This window comes from Diplotaxodon limnothrissa, linkage group LG1, assembly GCF_057381915.1.
Source record: "Diplotaxodon limnothrissa isolate DT_005_m linkage group LG1, D_limnothrissa_male_GT1.1, whole genome shotgun sequence".
Lineage (NCBI taxonomy): Eukaryota > Metazoa > Chordata > Actinopteri > Cichliformes > Cichlidae > Diplotaxodon > Diplotaxodon limnothrissa.
The window spans coordinates 21,737,100-21,761,771 of NC_140596.1; the positions used below are offsets into that span (position 1 = coordinate 21,737,100).

General features: G+C 39.0%; 1 protein-coding gene and 1 non-coding gene across 2 annotated transcripts; both read left to right on the forward strand.

The window, feature by feature from the left end:
- The first annotated feature begins 1,162 nt into the window (after nt 1-1,162).
- On the forward strand, nt 1,163-1,233 carry trnag-ccc (transfer RNA glycine (anticodon CCC)). Its single transcript has one exon. It is a non-coding gene; the product is annotated as a tRNA-Gly (tRNA).
- A 4,580-nt stretch (nt 1,234-5,813) lies between these two features.
- stk33 (serine/threonine kinase 33) lies at nt 5,814-19,135 on the forward strand. The gene is made up of 14 exons (XM_085354956.1): nt 5,814-5,837; nt 10,545-10,661; nt 11,161-11,274; nt 11,401-11,505; nt 11,683-11,821; nt 14,262-14,344; nt 14,946-15,033; nt 16,789-16,864; nt 16,944-17,056; nt 17,189-17,274; nt 17,349-17,421; nt 17,778-17,923; nt 18,605-18,700; nt 19,058-19,135. The coding sequence occupies exons 1-14, from the start codon at nt 5,814-5,816 to the stop codon at nt 19,133-19,135; spliced, it is 1,338 nt and encodes a 445-aa protein (XP_085211082.1).
- Nucleotides 19,136-24,672: the final 5,537 nt, after the last annotated feature.

The following is a 24,672-nucleotide window of genomic DNA, read 5'->3' on the forward strand; positions in this document are numbered from 1 at the left end:
CTGATGTATGTAGAAGTGAGTCATGCAGACAGCACCGCCCACCTAGTCTGCACGGTTCTTAAAAGGCTCTTTCATGGCCACTTCAAACAGAACACCATCAGAACACATAGCATGTAATAATGAATCTGATTGTCTGGAGAGCATTAAAGAGAGAGAGGGAGAAGTAACTTGCTGGACTCTTTCGGCAGCACAGACGTGATGTAACCCTTCAACGTGGCCCAGGAGACATTGCTGGCTCCTGCCTCGCGTCACACAAACTGTGGAGAAAAAAAGTTGCGATGTTTTAATTGCATGTGAAAAAAAAACATTTAAAAAAGTTAAAAACAAAACAATCCTCATATTTAAAAGTAGAAGTTCAAGAGTTCTAAGTGTCATAGAATTCACTTAACATAGGATTTTCTGCATCAGGATATTTGTTTTAGTTTTAATCAGACAATGGAAGGCGAGATTCATCGTAGGGATTTTAAGGGTTTCCTGGAGAGAGAAGGACATTTAACAGAAGCCCCCTGGTGATGCATTAAAGTGTTAGCGTTGTAAAAATAAAATAACAACCCCCCTCTTGGTGCAAGTTGCAGTTTGACTTCTGTGACTTTTGTAGTTTGCTGCAAAAAGCCTGTGCTTTAAGAACAAAGAAGAAAGTTCTGTTTTTACATTACACTGCTTATCCTCCTCTCGAGATCAGTCTGTTTTTTTTATTTTTAACCAACACACACACACAGCAATAATTGTTATATGTACACTATTTTGGTCAGGAGGCCTCTTGCTATGTTTTATTTGTGAACAAGGCTTGTGACCTTTCAGTCTTCAGTCTTCACGTAAAACATCACATGATAATAATGAGACACTTCTGTGACCTTTGGTGAACAATGAAAAGGGCAGACAGAAATGCAGTGAGAGAAAAACACGAGCTGGAAAGTGACGCAGGGAAGTTTGGAGTCTTTTAGTGCTGCAGGGGGCAGAGAGGGGATCTAAATTGTGTGCCTTGCTGAGGTTAACTGGCACGTTACACCTGGAAACATCTGCTGGCATTTTATAGTCTTGGTAACGTGCCTGTGTGTGTGTTAGCCATAGATTCTGTTTATGAGAACTCTGAAATTCAGAGCTGACAATTCCACAGACCTCACATCCACCTTAAGGAGTCTTTAAGGTTGGTGCATCTCGAGCATCGCTGGTGTAGTGGTATCATGCAAGATTCCCATTCTTGCGAGCTGGGTTCGATTCCCGGGCGATGCATTTTAAGGGTGGCGGTAGCTCACTTGGCAGAGTGAGTTGCGTACCAATTGGAAAATAAGGTCGATCAGTTCTCGACTCCTTCTCCTCATGCTGAAGTATCCTTGGGTAAGAAATCGAACTCTAAGCTTCCCCTGATGTGTCTGTATGTGCATTGACAAGAGTTTTGGAAAACTTAAGGTCGAGGTCACTGAGATTTGAACTGGTGTGAGCTTTTTAGTAGCACCTATGGTATTAATGTGAAAATCCTACATCACCTCGTTGAGGTAATGTGTTCACAAAGTGGGGTAACGGGTAAAAAGGCGCTTCACAAAAGGTGATGATAGATGTTTCTGAATGGGATGAAGCATAATTAGATGTGGTTTTATTGTGTGACACAAGCACATTTATCAAATCATCTGTTGTGCATAATAATCTTAGAGGTATAAATGTCCTGCCTTTGTTTTAGGCTGCTTGTCAGTATTGTGTTGCGTGACTTTTCTGCCAAATCCTTAAATTTTAGCACTAACTGAAGAGTGGTAGAGATTTTCACTGAGTTTTCACAGGGGACACCGGTGTTTGCGAGACAACTCACAGCATGTCTGAGCAGCTGGCACAGTGATAGGCTGTGTACACTGGAGAGAGGAAGAGGGACAGTTTTAACAGCTCACTTAGCTCTTGTAACATCATCAAGTTGGCTCCGCTGAGGAACAACGGGGCTGGAAAAGCAGATGAGCAAACACCAATCTCAACCTTTCTTTTCTGGAAAATTACTACATGTTTGTGCATTTATCTAATCTATCTGCTATGCTTCCCATCACAGATTAAATGTATGTAATGAAATATAAATACTCTAAATACTTTAGAGCACAGTGATGTGAGAATTATTTAGCCCTCTCTGGAATTAACAGAAAGAGTCTCACCTTCAGCTAACAAGAAATGACATTCATGTTTTTGACCACAAAAACAGCTGCCGTCATTCTATTCTAGAAAAAGAATAGGAAACAGTTAGTAAGCATTGAGCTATTTCTTCTACTTCTTCTTCTTCTTTTTGCTTTATAATGAGATATCATACTGTTAAAAATGCTCAAACATTCCTCAGAGATGTTGGTCCAGGCTGACATGACAGCATCATGCAGTTGCTGCTCATTTGTCAGCTGCACGTCCATGATGCAAATCTCTCGATGCACCACATCCCAAAGGTACTCTATTGGACTGAAGTATGGCAACTGTGGAGGCCACTTGAGCACGGTGTACCCACTGTTATATTCAAGAAACCAGCTTGATTTGAGTTAAGCTATGTGAGATGGTGTGTTATCCAGCTGGAAGCAGACTTTAATAGATGTATACACTATACATGGTCAGCAACAATACCCATGTATGATGTGCTGTTTAAAACTAGTTCTAAGATGGCCAAAGTGTGTCCTCACACTTTTTAAGACAGGACAGACGCATGCTTTCATGTTGCTTCTGACTCAACCGTCACAGCAGAAGTTTGACTCATTAGAACAGGCAACAATTTTCCAACAACCGTGCCACATTTAGAGTCACAGGCCTTGTGAAGCAGGGAAATACTGACTCCCTTTCTTTTACCATCGTATTCTCCCCAGCTGTTCTGCGGTGATTCTCCAACATTTTATTGGAGAGTGTGCTTCCATTGTCGTTATGTTGATATACTCATTAAACCAGTAATATTGTTATAGCATACAAAGATATATAATATATGACTCTCATGGGTTTTCCTTATTGTTTCTGTTGGCCCTAAACGAAATACACTATATCAGTTTAATGTGACTCAAGAAAACCTCCTTTACAGTCTGTTTCATATGGGTTTGGAATCAGCGATGTGCACATTTTACCACCACTCAGTGTTTATCTTACAGGCTGTAATAGAATGATGGTTTGCAGAAGGGTATAAAATTTCAATCTTCTTCTCTTCTGGCCTAAATTAATTAGCTTGTTTGCCCTCTCTGAGAAACCATGCACAGTAAATATAGTAATCTTTGTTCCATAATTTGACTAAGCTGGCATCATGCTGTGTTCACTGCCTCTCAGAGAGCTTTTTCATTTACTTTGCTTCACCCTCCACTTGTATTTATGCTACTGGCTAAGATTTGATTACTTTTAAAACAAACACTCATATTTTTCGACTTGTTTTTGTTCTAGATTATACTATAAAACAATGGTCACCGGGAGACAGTTTTCATCCAGTCACTTTGCCAAATGATTTACCGAGTTTCTCAGCAATTTTCACAATTTTTGCAGTTTGTGGACAATAAAGAAATCCATGCTTCTAAAAATTCATCGTTTTTGTAGTCTGATCAGTTGGTAGATGATATACTGCATTTGATCTTTGATGTGTCAAAGAGGAAGCTGCAGGTGTATCCTGAGGGAGCCTGTGAAGTGACCAAATGTCCTTCCTGTATGCCAAGAGTGCCCTGTGGCAGATCATTGAGGCCCAAGGGGAAAGCAGCACTGGGTCAGTGACCATACATGTAGTTGTTGGTGTTAGCTGTTACTGAAGCTGAGCTGGATGACTTACTTTCATGAACTAATGAGCCCCATTTCTTAAATCAGCCCATCAGTGTGAGGATCCATGTGGTATCATGTCAGCTATGGTCTGCATTCCAACACACTGATTTGGAGATTCCCTGCACAAAGTTCACTTATGTTTGTGGCCAGAAAGAGTAAATCTGAGCAGGAGCACAGGGATGAAGACACTTCTGACTCACACTGGATCTTAAAGCATTCCATTAACTGGGTAAATCAAATAACCTCTGTGTGCTTCCTTGCATGTTTATGTAAATTGTAAATGGATAAAGTAAACATACTGGGGATTTTATTTTACTGAATTATTTTGTAGGTTTGCAGCAGTTCAGTATATTACACATTTTAAACATCACAGAGGCAGTAAAAAAATAAAACAAAACTGTGAATGTGGACTTACTCAGTCACCTTAAGTGCTTGGGTTGCTGGTTACTGTGTAACTGCTTTATTCTTCCGTGGCACATTTATGGGCGTTCCAGTCTTCTTAGTGAGCAGCGAGCAGGACTGCTCAGCAGATATGCACAAGCTCAGAAAGAGTGCTGCCACTTCCAGGAGGTGTTTGGAGCAGAGAATTAGTTGGAGATATCCAAGCTTTTTACAAAGCTCATTTATCATGTGATGGTCCTTAAGCACTGTGTAGACTGTAGAGAATACAGTGGCTCCAAGTCCATGGCCAAAATGATCAATAATGCCTTAGATAAAAGGCAGAAGTCTGCCTAACGAAGGAAGTCAGTGGTTACTAATTACATGTTACCACACAAAACTGCTTATTGGATACTTCAAGCCTTTTGCACTCATCACCAGATATGTGGAACTAATCTGCTAAGCATTTCAGAATACCATCTTTATTCAAACATTTCAAATGACATTTTAAATGTAGTTGTTAAATTAGTTTGTTAAAATTCAGTAAAATTTACATTTTTAATTATTATTTCCAAACAGGAACAGTATGTGATAGAACTATGATTCCCTATCTTGATTTGTATTACAGCTGGATGTTAGGGGTATACACACTATTATTTTCTAACTTCTTGTAGCGATATCCTCTCAAATACATGATTTCTGTGGGTAGAAAATAGCTGCATTACATCAACATTCTTATATTTCTAAATGCAAGATAAAATGGGTGAACCTGGATCCAGCACAACTACAAATTATGAGTCTCACGAAGCCATTTGTGATTTCAGTGTAAAAGGAAATTAACACAAACAAACAACCTTCAAATAACATTTAAAAGAGTCAAATGAAAATCAACAGACACCAAAGGAAATGTCAAAAAATAAAACATGACTGTAGCTCTGAGTTTGGAGTAGATCTTTCTTTTTTTTCTGATGTGACAGGAACTCTGGCTCTATATATTAGTGTAGAAACCACATTGTGGTTGCAAGGCTGCACTAGTGTCAGGTTGTTGTGCTCGTGTTAACATCTGACTGAGTTAACAAGTCTCAGAGTTTAAGAAAAAGAAGTCTGTCTAAAGTTTGCTTTACTCACCACTTGTGTCTTTTAGGATCTTACTCTAAACAATAATTAATATAAATGTTTTCTTACTTATCTAAAATGATAAACATAATGTGAGATCATTTTCCCAAGGGGCCACACCAATACACCGAACTCAGTTCTGCTCAATTTTATTTCTTTATAAGCCTATTGGTGCGGCCCTCTATAACCAGTTCCAGTTCCAGGCATCCTGGGAAACATTAATTTCCCATCCCTGAATAATTATTCCAAAATGAATCTAAAACTCAAACTCACCAGACAAGCTCTCCATGTGTCCACTAGATGGAGACTAAGAACCAAGAAAAATTCAAGATGCCGCAAAGAAAAAACATGTCTCCTTATGCTTAAATATCCGGGTATGAATTGTTCTTTTGTTCTGTCAGGTTCATTATTAATAGGGTTCTCTTTAAGCATCAGGTAAAAAAAAAATATACTACTACTAGCCCCTGAAGCATTCGCTATTGACTCAGTGGAGTTTTAACTCCCTTTCTGTCCCTCTTGGCTTCCCGTAGTCGTTCGCCAAAAAAAAAAAAGTTTTCGCGTGAAGCACAACCTGCTGAATGAAAAATGTCTCATTCCAACAGGTAAGAAACTTTTGGTGAATTTTACAGCCGCAACACTGTACACACTGTACAGCCGTGCGTGTATGAGTGGGGTCACCTTTATTTAACGCTGTCTTCTCAAGAGGAAACGTTTTTGCAACCTCACGTTTCGTTGCCATGACAACGTGTAACCGTGGGAGACGTTACCTTATTAAAGAAGTCACTTTTTTTAAAGCTTTCTGCGCTGTTTTTATGCGAGGAGTAGCTGATTTTTTACATTACTAGATACCGAATGTCTCCCTGCCGTTTCTGGGATATCACAGTTATTATTATTATTATAATTATATAATATAATTATATAATATAATTATATAATTATTGTAGATTTCAACTAGCTATCGTTATTATCTAACTAGCACATTTGGTTACAAGCGTCAAGTGTTAGGATTGAGGCTCTGTGTTAGATTAACTGGCAGTATAATGACAGAGGTTACACACCGAGCAGGACAATAATTTAACATTCATTTTAATGACCCGGTTATTCAATACTTTAGAGTAGTCGATGTTGAATGCGTGTTTCATGCGGTTATAGTGACTATGTTTCTTGGCTCTTAACATTGTCCTCTTATTTTAAACCACCCGGCATTCCCTTTTAACTGCAGCCATTTTGACATGAAATAGTATTGTGTGCCAAAAAGTGATTACAGACGTTTCTGTGTGTTTTTTTTTAATGTCTAATGTCTGCTTATATTGGTAATTAGTAGTAGTAAACAGCATTTATGAATGGGTTCCATATAAAATAACGAAATGCCATGTTTTGTAAGTATCAAGGGCTGCTTAAAATATCTTTATAGAACTTTTATGTTATATTTGTTGAAATTTCTGCTGCCCTTTTGGTCAGATCTCTCTTTAAAAAAGACTTCTTTTTTTAGCTGGATATATAAAGTCACTTCGCAGTTTCTACTCGGCATTATCCATGTAAATGACCTGCTGAATTCTAATCGGTCAAACAACAATTTAAATGCTAGCACTTTTTTAGCAGGTGACATGAAACATAGATGCTACTAATAAGAAAAGCTTTAAATGATGTGATTAATAACACTTGTGTACTATTGTTGTCATATTGACTTATGTGAAACAGTCTGTGTAAAAGGGAGTAGTTTTAAGTGTCCTAAAACTTTATTTGGCCATAAAGAGGCCCACTGCTTCTTTTTTTTTTAAAAAACAGATGAATACTGTAGAAGCTGTTATGACATTAGTATTTGACAGGTGGGGCCATTTGTGTATTCCAATATGAATGTGACTTTTCTCCGGCTTCTCATCGATGTAAATTTGAGGTGTTCTTGTTTCTGCACTGGCCTACATTTTCCTACACGTCTGCCACCCTAGCTTCCCAAGGCTGAACCCAGCAAGGGCAGAGATTAGCTTTAACCAGGATTAAACCAATGAGAAAATTTGAATTTGTTGGCCCTTATCTCCTAGCAACATGTGGAGAGCCCTGAGCAAATGGCAGAATTTGATCTTTTGCTTCCTTTTGGCAAAGCGTGTTTTCTTGCCAATAGACACTTATCAAACATGACCATTGAACACAGCAGGATTTTTTTTTGAGGGGGGGGGCGGCTTTAAAATGATTTGTTTATAGGAAAGCTGCATGCATTTCTTGTTTGCAGTGAGGGAGCAGCAACTTAGTTGCACCTCCATTTTATTTGTCAGTCTTGTTGTCCATCAGCTGCCAGGTACAGTGTAATTTTACTGCTCTTTAGTTAGTCTGGTGTGTGCTTTAATGGCTTAATGTTGTTGGTGTAGTGCATTTAGACCAGAAGCTTTGATTATCTCTGCATAATATTAGGATTCACTCCATAACTTAGTAGATGGGATATTCGCATTCTAAACATGCAATTTCTTGCCTCATCAGGTAATGTAATTCCACGCTTCATTAGGACTGTGAAGTTTATCATTTGTCATCAAAGCCAAGCTGTCAATAAATGATTAAGTTTCACATGAGTAAAATGTAATATTGGGGCCCGAGCAAAACGGATGGCAGTGTACATTTTAATTGCAGTTAGGAAGATTTTGTTTTTGTTTGATTTTCAGGCGATATTTAAGCAGCTGCTCGTTACAGCTAGAGGCAGTCCCGCAGAGCTTGAGTCCAACTTATTCCTACAGTTTATGCAATTAAAGAAACATGAACTTCTAAAGGCCTCAAACAATAATTGAAATGTGTAACATGTTATTGGTCTGGGCAAACAGAGAGGGCTAAGTGTTTTTCTGTGTGCTTACCAACATTTTTCACTTACATGCAATCTCATCAACCTTTAGTATGCTACAGCTAATCTATACCAACTATTTCTAGTATTGGCTGACTACAGTTAATAGATAACTAAATCTGTTGTTTAGTCTATAAGATCACAAAAATCATTATGTATATCATTTCCCACAGCAAGGGGCTATTCTTGCTTTTTATGTTCAGCAGAGTCCTTGCTTCATATGATTGACACTGATGGGTTAGAAAAACTACATGTACATGATCATGAATAAATGAAAGAAGAGCTGTTTTAAGTAGAGAAAAGTAGGAAAAGGTTTTAAATGAACCCTTATGTGTCTTTTCTCTTTGCTTGTTATAGCATGCTTATATTTGGAAAACATTTGTATATTTAGTTAGTTATGTAAATAAGCTGAAATTGCTGTCTGACAGAATGATGGAGAGGTGGGACAAGTAGGGGCTTGACCTGGGGCTCTAATTACTACCTCCTGAACCTGGAGATGAGACCAAATTCAATATAAAAGGGTGTACTGATGTTTGCTCACCCGTCAGTGTGTCTGTGGTTGAAAACAGACTTGTTATTTGTGCCATCACTGCAATTCCTTCCTCACTGGCTCTAGTTAATAATTATGTGTATTTTCTTGGGTCAGTGCTATAGAGATTGGAAAGAAGATCCATACATAGATTTTGGTGGTACTCCAGCACTTTCTTAATCAAGTCAAGAAAAGGAAAATAAGGAGTCTAGCCTTCAGGGAGGTTTCAAAATTTCGCATTTTGTAAGTACTGATGTAGGGGTAGCTGGAAGGAAGACGTAGCCTTAATGGAAAACATTTTAGGTACACAGGTGGCACAGGGGCACACTTCTTCCCCACCACTGCAGAGTGGTTCAAATCCCAATTGTATTTCCAGCAATTTGGTCATGCAACAAACACAAGTGGCCATGCTTTGCAAGCCACTAAATGACCATGTCTTTGCCACTCCATTAGCAATTCTTCAGTGTTGTCAGTGGCTGTTTCACTAAAGAGCACAACCTCTCAGTGAATTTCCTCAATGGAGGCAATTTGTAGCTTTTGTCAGATGCATTTATGTTTTACATTTAAAAAAAATCTTGATGGGAGAGGTGGCGGTACAGTGCTTGTCTTTACTTTAATTCTCTTCGGTTCTTTTCTTTGCTCCTTTAAGGCCCTTAGTTTGGGTTTGTATTGTTGAATTGTTTTTGACTTTAAGTTTAAAAAAACAAACAGATTTAAGTAAGTCATGCATTTCAATTGAATTGTTAGAATCACAGGTATAGATATTCTAGATAGGCACACAAGGCTTAAAGCAATTCAAGACCTGTGTCTGTGACCCTTTTAAGGTCAGACCTCTCACCCTAACCTGAACATGAACTTGATATCCTATTTCCTTTGCATCAGAGATCTGGGGCCAAGGACCAGTCACCTCTGTCTGGGAGATACCTGAGGAGCTGAGACCCTCCTCCAGTCTCCTCAAGTCCTCAGTGATACACTCATCACATGCTGCTGTCTCCACAAATGAGCTATGATTGAGGTGACTGGAATTTCCAGAGGCTGTCACAATCATTTTTGATTGGAAAATAGACAGGAGAAAATGGGAGAGACAGGCCTGTTATGAGAGCCCTGTCAGGGCTAAAATAATGCATCAGAGTGAAGAGGTTAAAGACACCACTTCCTTGTTAATAATTAATTGCTGTGCGTGTGGTGGATCCACTTCATCGCTCCCAGCCATCACTTGATAATTGCTTTACATTTAATTTGGCTTTAGAGACTGTTTTTCAAGCTGGGTAAATTGTGCTTAAAGTGAATATGGGCTCAGACAGAGACAAGAGTTTTGGTCATAAACCATAAACCAGAAAAAAAGGCGACAACTTAGACTGGGAGAAGTAAAGTTTTAGTAATTCTGTACACTATTTGAACACCAGACTTTTGGAATTAAAGTCATTAGGAAACTTTTAAAAATGTCTACAGCATTAGTAGCTGAAGCTTAAAAAATAAACGTAATCGTTGACACTTGCTTGAAACTAGCAGTGATAATTTCTTGCGTTGGAGAATATTTATGTGTCTCTCAGCATTTCCTTATTTTTAAGCCTTCTTACCACGACACATGTAATGCCTTAGGGTTTAGAAACATGGTTGCCAAGGATTGATTGGGCTGTAATGATTAGGAATGATGGCAAACTGGATCATGAAGGAAAGCTATTACTTTTCTTGACTGACTAGAAGATGAAAAATAATCTTGTTATGATGTTGGGATTTTAAGATAAAACAATATAAAAATCACTTTGCTTTTTTTATTTGTTTTAGAAAAACCTGCTGTAATACCAATATTTGACAAATTTGACAGATTTTAGTATTTTAAAAAAATTGATTAGCCAAAGGATTACAGCTGCTCGTCAGTTAAGAATGAATTTTTTTTATACGCATGCCAATTCAAGAAAGATTATGACTGCCTTCTCCTTCCTTCTGTAGATGACAAAAGGAGATGTTAGTGGACTAGATATGAACCTGAAGTCTGTGCGGACCAGTAGATGCACGTCGGAGAGGAATGTGCTAGATATGCGGCTGAAAAATGATGGAGACATCAGGGTATGTTGATCCTGTAACACGATCCCACTGACAAAGTAAAACCTAGTCTTTGATGACGTCTGTTTTACACACTATGTGCAGTATTAGAAAACCAAACTCCACTTTGCTGCTGTATAGCCTCCTTCATTGGTTAATTTCACTGCTCACTTTTCTAAATCCAAAGCAGCCAGTGCTCAGTCTTGCGTGCACACAGATAACAATCAAGTTAATTAGACCTGAGATTGAGCGAACTGCAGCAGCAACTTAATCATTTGTAACTTGATTAAAAATACTATATTCTGCGGCTCCAGAGACTGGTGTGTTTTTTTTCCTTCAGAGGGCTTCACAACTTTGCAATTCAGGTCTTAAGTTAGGACATAATGTTTTTGAAAAACAACAGTGAAATGATCCTGAGGTCTTCAACACCTGCTCGGGGGAAATCCTCTGCTGTATATGACTGACGGTGAACAGATGGATATTACAAATGTATTAATGTTTTCTAGTATTTTTGTGCCCATAGGAAATTTATAAATTTGAAAATAAATTGGGTCAAGGTGCCTTTGGAGTTGTTTATGAAGCCACCCACATAGAGACACAGACAAAATGGGCCATTAAGACGTTTTGCAGACCACCGGTGAGTGTGTTTGGCATCCCTCGAGGAAGCCTGTTTTTTAATGTGTTTAAAAAGTTGCACTAATAAGGGAAGTTTATATTTGGAGGGTAACAAATCCAGCTGTGATTTGACTTTCTGTTGCATTAGGCAGGAAGTTCGAAAGTAGAAATGGTGGATAACGAAATAAACCTTCTCAAACAAATGAATCATGCGCACATAATACATCTTGAGGCAGTCTACCGCTCGACCACGGTAAGCGTTGCTATCCTTTAAATCACAAACTCAAAATTAGCATAATTAAGTGAGTGGGTGAATGTAATGCATGTAACATATCACTGTGTCTATTGCTGCATGCCGCTCTGCATAAATATTACTGATGAACACACAAATTGACTGTATAGTAAGATGCATTTATCTTCTCGTTTCTAGATGATTTATTTGGTTACTGAGCTGTGCAAAGGGGGTGATCTGAGGGAGCTGTTGCAGCGGAAAAAGTTCTTCACAGAGGACGAGACGAGGGATATAATCTGTAGTTTAGCTGATGCTGTTGTGCACCTTCATAAAAGAGGTAACGTCATTTTCTAGATTGATCTAATCTATGCTAATTATACTGTCAAAAATGTAGTTCAGCCTGTGTTTTGAATGAATTGTGCTTCATTTAATTTATACTGGTGCTATAATGCCATTATTGTATTCAAATTGTTTTTGCCCTCAATGATGTGATATTCCTTGCCATTAGGGCTTTCAGTCACTGTAGCAAGGTGTCTTATTTTGATAAAATGGCAGTAATGCCCAGCTGCCAGGAAATAAACATTTTAATTAAACCATTTATTTGGAAATGCTGTTTCCCCTTTGGTAAAATCTGAGGTTAGAGGTAATTTAGGACAGTTCTTGGTAATGAGGCATCATTTCATGTGGCTAATGACTAATGTAGAACAAACTAGGGAACAATACTAATTAACAGGAGTTTTTCACATGGAAAGTCCTTTTGTGGTGGTGTTCTTCGGCTTCATCTTTATTAATGATAGTAATGAGAATGAGCTCTCCAGAAACCTTTCTTTGTCAAATGACAAGTTGCATAACTTGGCTTAAATTTGTAGATCACATTTTTTCTGACGCCCCTTAATGTACCATCGGCACATTAAGGGGCGTCCACACAGGAAGTGATTCGCTTGTCGCTAGCGGACATACCAGGCTCTGATTGTCTAGGAAACACTCTAGTGCAGGGGTGGGCAATTATTGCTCCCCATGGGCCACATGAGAAACTGGGACTGTTGGGGTGGGCCACGCCAATAAGCTTCTGAAGATATAAAGTTAATATTGAGCAGAGTTTAGTTCATCTAACGGAGAGATTTCGCAGGTCTTTCCTCCCCACTGCTGTCAGACTCCATAATAAAGACTTTAACTGATCAAGCACACACATCCATACATATGCAATAATACTAAGTGCAATAATCCTTTCTGTCATCGTTGTATTTTTACTCAGTTGTATATAGTATTTGTATTTGTATTCTATTTTTATCTTATTGTATATTTATTTTATTTTATTCTACTGTATATAGTATTTTATTCTATTCTGTACAGTTGTGTACTGTATTTATTCTTATTGTATTCTAATTTTTGCCTCATAACTTTTGCACTGTCCACTTCCTGCTGTGACAAAACAAATTTCCCACGTGTGGGACTAATAAAGGTTATCTTATCTTATCTTATCTTATCTTATTGGTGCGACTGTCCAAAACTGTCCCAGTTTCTCATGTTGCCCCTTGGAAAAAGTAATTGCCCACTGCCTGCCTCGAATGAATTACCCCTCATATGTCAGTCAGTGGTATGCTTCTGTCTTATTGGTAGTCTCCTCAATCACTCGCTTTGAAGCTGAGAAAATTTTAACAAATAAGCTGCCCACTTCACCTCAGCAGTGGTCTCTGGTTCCCGCATCACTGGTAGTTGCTTGCTGTGTGGATCTGTGAACTGTATTGTTCCTTATTGTTCTTATTCCTTAATGGAATTAAATGCACCAAACCTTATATTGTGTAGTTTATAGTTCGAAATTAATTTCTTTGCACTAGTATTTCATTAAGTAACTAGAAAAAAAGCAGAACTAAGTAGTGTATTTAACAACTGGTACTTCTGTTTTAGTGTGTGTATAATTGTTACGTAACTGAAAAAAGAAATTGAGAGTTCAGGTGACAGAAAGCACTTTAAAGAAAAATAATTACCATACCAAAAAAATGTTAAATAGACAAAAGAAAAAAAAACATTTTCAGGTGTTTGTTTTGGGCACATCATTTGTTCTAACTTACCTTTCACACACCATCAGCACTGTTGCATTGTATAATTGGTTGCTTCAAATAGTGCACTGAATAGGACTGCCCAGGGCAAATTGTATTTTTCCTCCTGCCTTCCCTCTCTGTGCTAAGTTAACAAGGCCCTTCAGCCTGGTCTGCTGTAAGCAGGAAAAACATAACTGTGTTAGCATGTATGGAACATGTAATTTATTCTAGTGACTGACCATAAAGTTATACCTTGATGAAAGGCTACATATGTATTTTTCTCTTGTTCGCTTCTTCAATTCTTGGCTTATAATTCAACACAAGAAGTCAAAATATTAACATAAAGGTTTTGTCATGTTCCACTGGCCCAACCCATAAATCTGCTTAGTTAAGTTAGTATTTATAACTCCCTTTGGGGACATTTGCCCCCTGCTTTACTAGCATTAACTACTTAGAAAATGCAGGTAACCTCCAAAATGCAGCCACATTTTTGTTTTTGCCTTTTGCACAGGTAATATTACAATAATTATGTTGGGATTGATGTTTTATCTATGACTCATGAAAAGTTAAATAGTTATCACTGGTCTCATCATTAAGCAACCACTGGTCTACTTCTAATTTTAAAAAAAAAATTGATTGAGATATTTATTGCAGCACCTAATCCTGTAAATATATATAAAAATATTTGAAGCTTTTATGTCCGTGTAAAATTTCCTGTTTCTTCACATCCTACAGATATTGTACACAGGGACTTGAAACTTGAGAACATTCTTGTGAAAAATTCTCCTGATAAGGATGGTGACAAAATCGATGTCAAGGTAAAATGTTGAACCAAACTGAGAGCTTTCCATAAATGCATCTTATCCATTCTCTGCCACACTGAGAAAAAGCCTCAAATAGGCGCCTTCTCCTCGCCCACTGTCTCCTCTATAGTTAGTAAAGGCTTTAAATACTATCTCATTATGATAGTCTCCCTCTGGTCTTCCTTTATAGTCCACCTTTACAAATGGAGTCTAAACTGCGTCTTTAAACAGATGACATGCTGAGCACAGCATGTTGCTTGTATTGATGGCGAGCCAGACAAAGCAGATACCTGGTGTATGAGTTAAAACAAGGCCAGGATTGTCTTTGTCTTTGGCTGCACATACACTAACACACTTATAGTACATGTTGTTAGAAAGTTTTGTCATAGCAGAGCATAAATTGTTTTTCAGAGTAGTTTCTTTTTTTAAAACTTTGCAAGTATTGCGATTTTTTTTTCCCCTAGAAAAATTCTGTATAGTGTCGGCTTGTATTGATGTTACTTGCCTAGCTCCTTACTGAAGCACCTTTAACAAAGAATCTAATATGGATTTTGTCAGCATGACTGAATCATGTTTATTTGTGACACCTTTTTCCTAAGTGCTGTTCTCCACCTAGGTGGCAGACTTTGGATTATCGGTGAAGACAGGTGGTGTCGGGATCGAAAACATAATGACACACGCCTGTGGGACCCTTATCTATATGGGTAAGATATTTGGATCTTCTGCAGCATGCTAGTTGACCAACACGATGACAGTGCGGATGAACAGAGTAGCAGAGATCACTCCTGTTTTTGATTCTACCACTGAGGGCGCCAAAGTATTTTTATGACATTTTTAAGTTTAAATACAGACTGCAAAATTCATAAATGGACTGTAAAATGCTGTTTTTGTTTTTATATAAAAAGTATATTGTTAAATGTTATGACTAAATATGCTATTATATACTTATATCTACAATGCAGTGTAAAAGCTATTAGTCCTTGTGAAAAAACCAGTAAAGTGGTCATGCTTTCAAAAGTAATATTTATCTTTTAACTTAACGGGATACAAACTGTGGTGTCCCTATGCCTTTAAAAAGTACCGATTCTTCTACAGGCAGATTTTCACTTTAACTGTTTGTAAAAGTTGGAATAAAGTTATTGCCAGTCTTTCAGTGAATTTATGCTTCCTCAGCTGCCACTTTCTCTTTGGTAATCCTTGACTTACTCTGTGATACTAAGATCAGCGTTTTCTGGGATTGTGTCCCTTCATTCCTTTTATTATCAAAGATATTAGGAGAATTTTTATCTTTAGAACTTTGGTTGTACGTTTGAGGTACTCAGTCTGGGACAAATTAAATTTATTCTTGATGATGTTTAATGCCAGGACTTCTCAGGTCCTTGTTAACACTCAGACGACTAAACCGCCTCCTCTTGGAGCCAAATATTTCAGGTTATGACTTGTCCCAAAGCACCTGCTCTTCCATTTCTGTACCCCACATCTCGTGTTTTTCTGCATACGTGAGTTAACTTGGCTTTGTCTTTACATCAGAGGATTGGCTATTTGGCTGGAAGTCTTCCATGACGGCAATGCTGGAAAATCCTCAGATTGTAATGTTAACTTAATGTATCAATTGTTTGCTGCACTCTATTTCCTTGGCTTGCCTCTTTGTTTTGAACCGTAACCGTTTCTGTGTGGTTCTACAGATGATCTTGGACTACACGTCCAGAAAAACCTGTTTGCCACAAAATGTTGGCCTGTGAGAGACCAAGCATTGCAGGCTGACCACCTTCTGTCTTCCTGCTGAGGCTCATTTTGTTTCACGGTTAAAGATTTTTAGCTCGAACTGTCACTGTTTCAGAATCCTTACCTTTTTATTATGTCAGGGTATCAGCCACTTTAATCCTTCCTACACAGCTGTTTCTGTTACAGTTAATGGTTTTGGTTTAGCCACGTTAATGATTTGATTCATTAGCACCTGTTTGGTATAATTGTTCAATTATGTGCTGGGCTATATGCCTGCAAATTCCTTCTGTCATTTTGTTACTTTCTCAGCATATAAATATGTCTCTGGAGTGTTTCATGGTTGCACAAAGGATGTTTTGTAGATCCAGCATATAATTTAAAATACATTACAAAAGATATAAATCATTATATATTAAAAATATATAATAATATATTCAAAAGATGAGCCTCCTCCACCTTTATGTATTCATCTCTAACTTTTATGGCTCATTACTACCTCTAACTGTGGTTTTGCACTTTCACCTTGTGTGTCACTCAGTTTGCATGTGTATGTGTCCTTGCAAATATGGTGACAAAACATAACACACACATTATTATAGTGTTAACTTATTGAAATGGGGCTCAGCAGCGCTGCTGGTGCTAAAAAACATCATTTAACAAAGTGGTTTTCCACCACAAATTTCTGTAGCTCATGCAGACCAAGTCATACATTTGTGCATTTGTGTTGTTGCCAGCCCCTGAAATGATGAGCGGTCGAGGTTATACCCAGTGGTGCGACGTGTGGAGCATAGGAGTCATTATGTATATGTTGTAAGTAGGCGCACACGTACTATTTTTATACATGTACACGATTCATGAGTGCACATGTCTGAGGTATGTGTCCCTGTAGACTGTGTGGAGAACCTCCATTTGTCTCCAAAACAAGGAAAAACCTACTTAAGAAGATAATGAACACTGGAGTCAAATTTTCTCAACCCATCTGGGCCTCAGTCAGTGATGCAGGTAACACTTCATGATCTTAATCACATTCTTATGGTAATATAAAGTAGCAGCGCAAATGCTTCATATGTGCAGTTTTACTGGGCAGGTTGGTATTACGAACACTCACTGATCGTCTTGAGTCTGTCTCAACAGCTAAAAATCTTTTGACTTGCCTACTGAAGGTGGACCCCGCATACCGAATGTCTGCTAATCAGCTACTAGAGAACCCCTGGATTACAGTAAGGCACTTTCAGCATTCATGAACTTCAGATAAGTCGCATGAAGAGCTCTTATAGTGCGCTTTGTCAAACAGGGTGACTCTACTATGCCTGTTGTACCACCCAATGTGCTGGAGATGATGCGTCAGTACCTGGAGCAGGAAGAAAGTAATAATGAAGATTAAATTAAATCTTCCAAGTCATCACTTGATCATTTTGATTTTGATTTGATCACTTTATTAGTACTGTTGCTATCATTTGATAAGCTGTAGTTTAATATGCTGATTACTATATTTGAGTTCTCCTGATATATAATTGAGCAGACATGCAGGTCACAGTATAAATGGATCTGGAAAAGTTGCCAAATAAGGCCAAGGCAGTGATATTGACTTAGTAATGTAATATTTAAATGTGAGGCATTTGTTTTCATTTAGCATAGACTATAAAGAAACAGATGACAGTGATAAACCAAAGGCATGTGAATCTACCTAATGTAGATGTTGCTAAAAAAACTTCCAAAACAGGAAATAAGACTTCAGAAGTTTCACCCTTCATCACTTCTGAGGCAAACCTGGACTCAGTCCCGGTCCACCCGGCATTTTCAGCAGAAACTAACAGCAACTGCATGAGACACAGCAGCTCTGACATATCTTCCACATCCACTAAACTGGTAATGTGTTTCTCTTTAGCACAGCTCTCTCAACATTTTCACATTACTTGCCTATGTATGTGTTTTAGGACCCCAAATGTGTGTTTCTTAAGGTCTCTTATTATCTACTTAAGTGCTATATGTGATTAATGTAGGTTTTGTATCACTCACTATTAAACACCCCACTTTCCCCTTTTGGCAATTATTGGGTTTTATCTTGAGTCATCGCTGTAGGTTTATGATCAGCACAACAGAGTTACAGAGTTGTTAGATTTCATCTGTATTATATCATAATGGCTGGTGTGATGTGTTTGTCACATGCTTGCTTTACTCTGATTTCCCACCCAAAAAAATTTCCCTGGTTCCTTAAAAGTTTTCTTTTAAATATAAAAACATTTTAGAAGCACTCATACACAGTTTTAAAAGTTACTGTAATGTCGTCAGTGTCTTGATTTCTTTTTATTCCTGTTAGCAATTAATACTGCTAATAATTCACATAAATTGAGTCTCAGTGTGTGTGTGTGTGTGTGTGTGTGTGTGTGTGTGTGTGTGTTTGTGTGTGTGTGTGTGTGTGTGTGTGTGTGTGTCAAAGGTTTAAAATGAAACAAGACAAACCTGAATTTTCCTTTAAACTACCTCTTTATAGGCCATTATGTGTGGTCATGAAGTCCATGTTTCGTGTTTTCCCTGTGGTTATCATAGGACGGTGGAATAAAGACTAAAGAAAGCAGTGGCAGTCTTCAGCAGGACAAACAAATAAACAGCTCTGACACCCCAGCACAGCCAGCAACCACACAGGTCTGTTGAATCTCCTACATCCTATGTTTTTTGGTTAATTTAAAGTTTTCTTTAGTGTGTATTTTCAGCAGCATACATGTCTAATCTAAAATGTCAGTTTACAAATGTCTACTGATTTACCGTTTGGATTAAAAAAAAAGAAGGTTTTTTTATAGCTAAATTTCTGTATATTGGCTTTCATGTTTAACTACCACTAGATGGTGCCAGATTCACCTCTTAAAGATGTTAGAAGATGTTAATAAAGGTGTAGCCATGCAGCTGTTTTTTTTATATGGGTGTCATAGTTAATTCTGTTATGTAAGATTAATATGAGTCTTATGCCTGCAGTCTCATGCTCTTGTTAAACTCTCCACACAGCCGAGTGCAAAGCAGCGTAGGCCTACGGACAAGAAGGACCTCAGTTCAGGACAGAAACAATCCCCCAAACCCAAGTAAGGCAGACGACCAGAGACTTTCTACCCCCAGTAAAGTACAACTGGTCCCTGCAAACCACCAGCTAGCTCCAAGACTGAAAACCATTTAGAATAAAACTAAAAAATGAGCCATATCCCATTATAAAACATGAAGAGAGAGAAAAACAAAAACAAACCTGGCCTTTTGTGGCTGTGTTGGACATACATTTATTGTTTTGTTTTTCATTCTGTTATTTAATTGAGATCTCTTATTTAACAGTAATGTGAATGTAAATACTAGGAATGGTGCGGCCTTTTTGTGATGGCCGGACACTAAGCAGCAAACACAGTGTCACATAACTGTGAAAATAGTACAAAGAGGCCGAAAACCACTGCAGCTGATTCAGCTTCAGTTTCAGCTTCAGGACTGCCGTGTGCCAAAAGAAAGAGACTCCGTCTGAGATAATCTCCCACATGGGGAGAAACTCCTGGAGAAATTATTTGTATTAAATAGCCAATTGTTTTAGAACATCAAACAGCTAACATAAAGACTCATGCATTTCTATAGTTGCTGCCAAATGTGGAGCCTGAATGAGTCTGATGTGTAACACTGATACTTTTAGCTTACAGCAACAACAAGGTTAGGTAAGATTTTGATGTTTTATCTTGACATCTCTCTCTTCCCTAAGTCTTCATTTTAGTTGTTGTAAACTGTTTAGGTATAAATTTTTGTCTTTTTTTTTTTTTTTTTTTAATTTGTCACTTTAGGTTATTTGCTTTATAAATAGGAGAGAAAACACTCGTGCAGATTACTGGATATTATTTAAAAAACAACAAACAAAAAAAGAGTGAGCAATAGGGATTTTCTTTCTTTCTGTTCTGACCTCTCAATTCCAAAACGTCCGATATGCAGTGACTGCACCCTCTCAGTGTCAAAACAGAAAAACTGTCACACAGGCTGGTTACGCTCCATCTGAATGCAGAGGATTGGGACTGGGGGCAGCCACGGGTCTAATCTCGTTTGGAGGCCATTGAAAGCAGTAGGAGCTACTTTGAGGGCACTGCCATTCAAGCACAGGTTTTTCCGCTGCAGAGAGAATAATCCCCAGCATAGATACAACATTAAAGTATCCAAGCATAACACACAGAGGGTGAATTTCAAATCCACCCATTTGCATCTTGAAGTGAATGAGTGCCAACAATGGGGCCCCGTTTTCATGCACAGGCTCTGTGTTTTAGTGTGTATGTGTAAATGTAGTTTGCACTTTTTCTTGAATGAGTGGACTCTTTTTTTTTTTAAGTCAAATTTTATCCAGGCAGACATTCTACAGTAATCTCAGGTGATGTTCCCTAACATAGTGAATAGATATGCAAATGAGATGTGAATTATTTTTGATTAAAGCTGCTTGCCAAAAGGACTGGGTGATTCCTGAAAACATGATTTTTGTTTACTCACTGCTTTGAACAGCAGATGGTAGCTGGTAGTGAGTTGTTGAATTGATTCTGAAATAATTCCCTGAAGTTAATCTGACACAGGGTGTCGTCCCTGAAGCTACCTAGTTTTGTGCATGAAGCTCTGTAATTAGAATTGATTGCTTGAGCCACTGCCCATTAAAACTGTGACACCCATGTGATGTGGCACTAATTAATATGTTGTATGCTTATATCTGCGTGGTCCATAGAGGAAAAATAAATAAAATGTTCAGACATACTTCCTTTTGGGTTCTGCCTTATGATTGTGGTGATAAGTTGAGAAAAAGAGGACAGCAGTGGGGTGTGGATATTTGACGTACAGCAAGATATAGGAGTGCTTATATGTGTCTCCGGTTGGGACAAATTCTAACAGAGTGAAACTCATGAAGGACACATGGAAGAGTCATAACTATGTTGCTAAAGTCAGATGTTGTTAAAACACTGTCATGGTGTTTCAAGCAAACAGCAGCCTCCAGTTTCACTCCTTTTGCCAAAACAACAGAGCACAGAGGTGGGAGAGGAGGGGAAAGAATGAGAGGCTGTATGGTGGATAGGTTAGGGGCGTGAATTTGGGACAAAGCATGGAAGCAAAGGAAATTAGAAAATTCGTCGGGATGGAACGAGGGATGCGCCCCATGCCCCCCCTCATTCCCTCCAATCCTCCCCCACCCCTTTTCCCTCCAGCAGTGCTCCCGACAGATGGAAGTAAGAGTGGGTGGGTTGATGGGCTGGAGGGATTAAAACTCTGAAGCCCCATTTTTTTGGGGGGGAAACAGTGTCACTCCTGCAAAGGTGGGGTGCATAAGAGGCACTTGTGGCAAGTAGTTGTGTGACGTGTGCACGCTGGCTAATGTCAAAAGAGGCAAGGATTCTTCAAACACCCCTCCCCACCCCCTTCTTCATCCACCTTTCTCCATTGAGGAGTGTAGAGGGAGTTGCTCCAGGAGAGGAGGGGAGGGTTCATTTCAATAACCTTAATAGAGCTCCCTTTAATTAAGCCCGATACCTGCTGCTGACCCCCCCCACTCCCCAACACACACACACACACACCCTTCCATCCTCACCCCAACCCAACATCCTCACAATGCTGCTATGACATTGTGGTAATGAGGGAACACAGCTACAATGTCATGGAAATGTTGCAGAGACGTTATCTGCGGGAGCTCATCACACATGCCGATGTTCTCGAGCCCCTTCAGTGTTTGCGATGTGTGCGGAGATGCGGCTGTATTACACCGCAGCGTACCTCCCCTCGTAAAATAACAGATACATATGGCCCGGATGGCGGGAGGATGCCATGATGCCTCTATTTCCACAGAAGAAGAGGGGAGGGGAAGTGCCGGCGTCAAGTAAACATTTGAAACAGATGGCAATTTCAAAGCATGCCTCATCAATCTTTGTTGACACTACCCCCTTTTTAAAACTACTCTTATTTGGGATATTTGCAATTATAATGCATACTGTAAGCTCATTTGAATATCAAATTAATTACTGAACACACTGGAGTAAATACCTCTTTTATAAGTCCTTGTTAAAAGTGAAAAGTTCTTCACTACGGTTGGATGGTGTGTTAATTTACAGTGATATCTAATCCCAAGTTACTTCACATAAAAGGCATTACTATACATATTTTAATGGGGAGGTGGTTGTTTTCCAAGCAATTTTCTGCTAGAGTACATTTTTAATTTATTCATATTTAATTTATTGGTCTCTGCATAACCGCTCAGTAAAACTAATCAACGCCATGTATGGCCCTCTTAAAGCCACATCTCTCTTTGGCAGGCAGACAGGCAAGCCTCTGCATTTGGATAAGCTCCCTTCTCTTGTGCACAGAGCTCGGTGAAATGCCCCGCATTCAGTCAAGCAGGCGGATGCCACCTCCAAGGAGACTCTTGGGTTCTCACAAACAACCTTTTAATCAGAAGGAAAAAAAGAGTGGAAAATGAAATATGTGCCCAGCCTTGAATGATCCAAAACACTGCAATTTCTGTGGATAGTGACCATCGTCTGCTGTCAGAATACAGTCCGCTGGGGACAATGCCTTTTCCCCTCTCTTTCTGTTACTTGTTGCCCTCAAACTCATCTGCCCTTGAATTGGTTTTATGGAGCTTTTGCAGTCATTTAGCACAGTATGACTGGAGTTCTTATCACCTGACTCCACTATACACTCCAAATATCTATCGACCCATTGACACACCTTGAGGAGGGATTCACACAACCTAACACATGGAAATGATTTCAATTAATTACCATTCCCCTTTGACAAGGCAGATGGGGGTGGGGTGGGGGGGGGGGGGGGACAAAGGAGCCCCAGACAACAGGAGCATTTCTCTGGTGTAATGTGGACCATGTGTAATGAGCAGCGGAAAGGTCATTTGACACATTTCTGCCAGAATGAATTCATTTATTTCAAGCACTTAATTCTGTAGTCACCTCATTGGTGCACGGCTTGGCAGTGCACTGAGAGGGTGCATTACCACAAGTGGAGGCTTAGCTTCCTCCCAACTGCTAGCGTTGACCACAGGTCTGTGGGAATGCCTGAAGAGCAGAGAGATAGTGAAATGGAGTGTGGGAGATCCAATCACCTCTTCCATCATACGAAAATCGCCTCCATCACCTTCAGCGTAATTGGAACATTCATTACAGTTCAGTAAAAATGCAGGTCGCCATTAGATGAGCAATTTAAAAGAAGGCTCCTGGAGAATGAGAGACTTCAAGGGTCACGTTACAGGGTCACAGTCAAGTAAATAATAGGAATTGGTCCCATGAGACTTGAAAAACCACAAAGCTCATGGTCACGCACCAAAATACAGCTCGGGAAAGGAGGCAGAAATTCAATCATCGGACGGAAAATAAAATGCCCCCTGCGCCCTCACAGCATTAAATAAATTACAATTAGAAAGGCAGACCGTAATTTGCTGTCTTAAATGCACTCTAACCTGAGGAGTTATGCGGCTGTGATGCTTGTGTGACAGCTGGCAGTGTGTTAATCACAAAGCACCCATTGAAGAGGTACAGTGATGGGAAAATTAGTTGTATTTTGTAGGTGCAAGGTATAAAAGGCTAGACTATAAAAGTTCAGAAGATTAACCAATTCAACAACTGCCGTTAACCTTTAACTAATGAAGTCATACTGAAAGTTTAAGAGAAGTTTTACTGGCGAGGATGTTACCTTCAGCTGCCACTAGAGGCCTCAGTCTGGCTGAAAGCACTACCACTGTGCTTTTTTACATTCCTCTAAAGGGAAATGGTTCACTGCAAGCAACAGCAGATACACTAGCCTGATCAAAGGAAGCATGTTTAATATGTTTAGGTTTTAAAACGGACTTGTTATTTATGTTCTGAAGGTTATTTTGTAAAACTTTGCTCTAAACAAAGAAATCACAACAATAGCTCACCGGATTACGGGCAGCGGTGCTTCACTAGCCGCAAACATGCCTAAAGTCACAACTGATAGCATCATTTTAGATTCTCTTTGAGAAATTTAAACCCTCTCACAACAAATCTGCTTATTTATTTCTTTGCAGAGCTCTCGCTAATGACCGTGTTTTTGCAGGAGAAAATGCTTCTACATTAAATATGAATAAACACATCATGATGAAACAATTAGGCAATGGTCCTAAGTGTTGCTGGTTTAAGTATCTGCATCACTAGAAAAAAAAGAAATGGTAATAACAAAAACAAAGCTGAGGAGTTGTATTCGCTAATTAGCCTTACTTCTCAGGGAAAGAGGAAGTAATTAGTGAGTTTTGCATTGAGAAATCTCACGCAGTCCCCCCTCTCGTTAAGATGGAACCTTTGTGATTGATGAAATAAGATAATAATCGGTAGCGTGATCGCCTTATGGAAAGGGGTGGCCACAGGTTCATGATAAGATGACACACGGCCTCAGAGTCAGGAGCGCTCACGCAGCATATGGGCTGTGCTTTCCTCTCAGCCCTTTTACCACTTAGGAGGCAGATTGGACTTCTCACTCTCAGCTACTCCGCATTATTGTCCATTATCACACAGTGGTCCATGTGTAAGGTGACAGTGGTGCTCTGATGGAGAGGCGACGGGGGGACCTAGACTGCAATAACATATTATTAGCTTTTTTCACAGCTCCAC

Excerpts from the sequence above, each read along its gene's own strand:
- stk33 (XM_085354956.1), top strand. The coding sequence starts at position 5,814 with ATGAAAAATGTCTCATTCCAACAG. Across the intron at positions 14,345-14,945 it reads GTGACAAAATCGATGTCAAG|GTGGCAGACTTTGGATTATC; the intron begins GTAAAATGTTGA and ends TTCTCCACCTAG. Across the intron at positions 16,865-16,943 it reads GGAGTCATTATGTATATGTT|ACTGTGTGGAGAACCTCCAT; the intron begins GTAAGTAGGCGC and ends GTGTCCCTGTAG.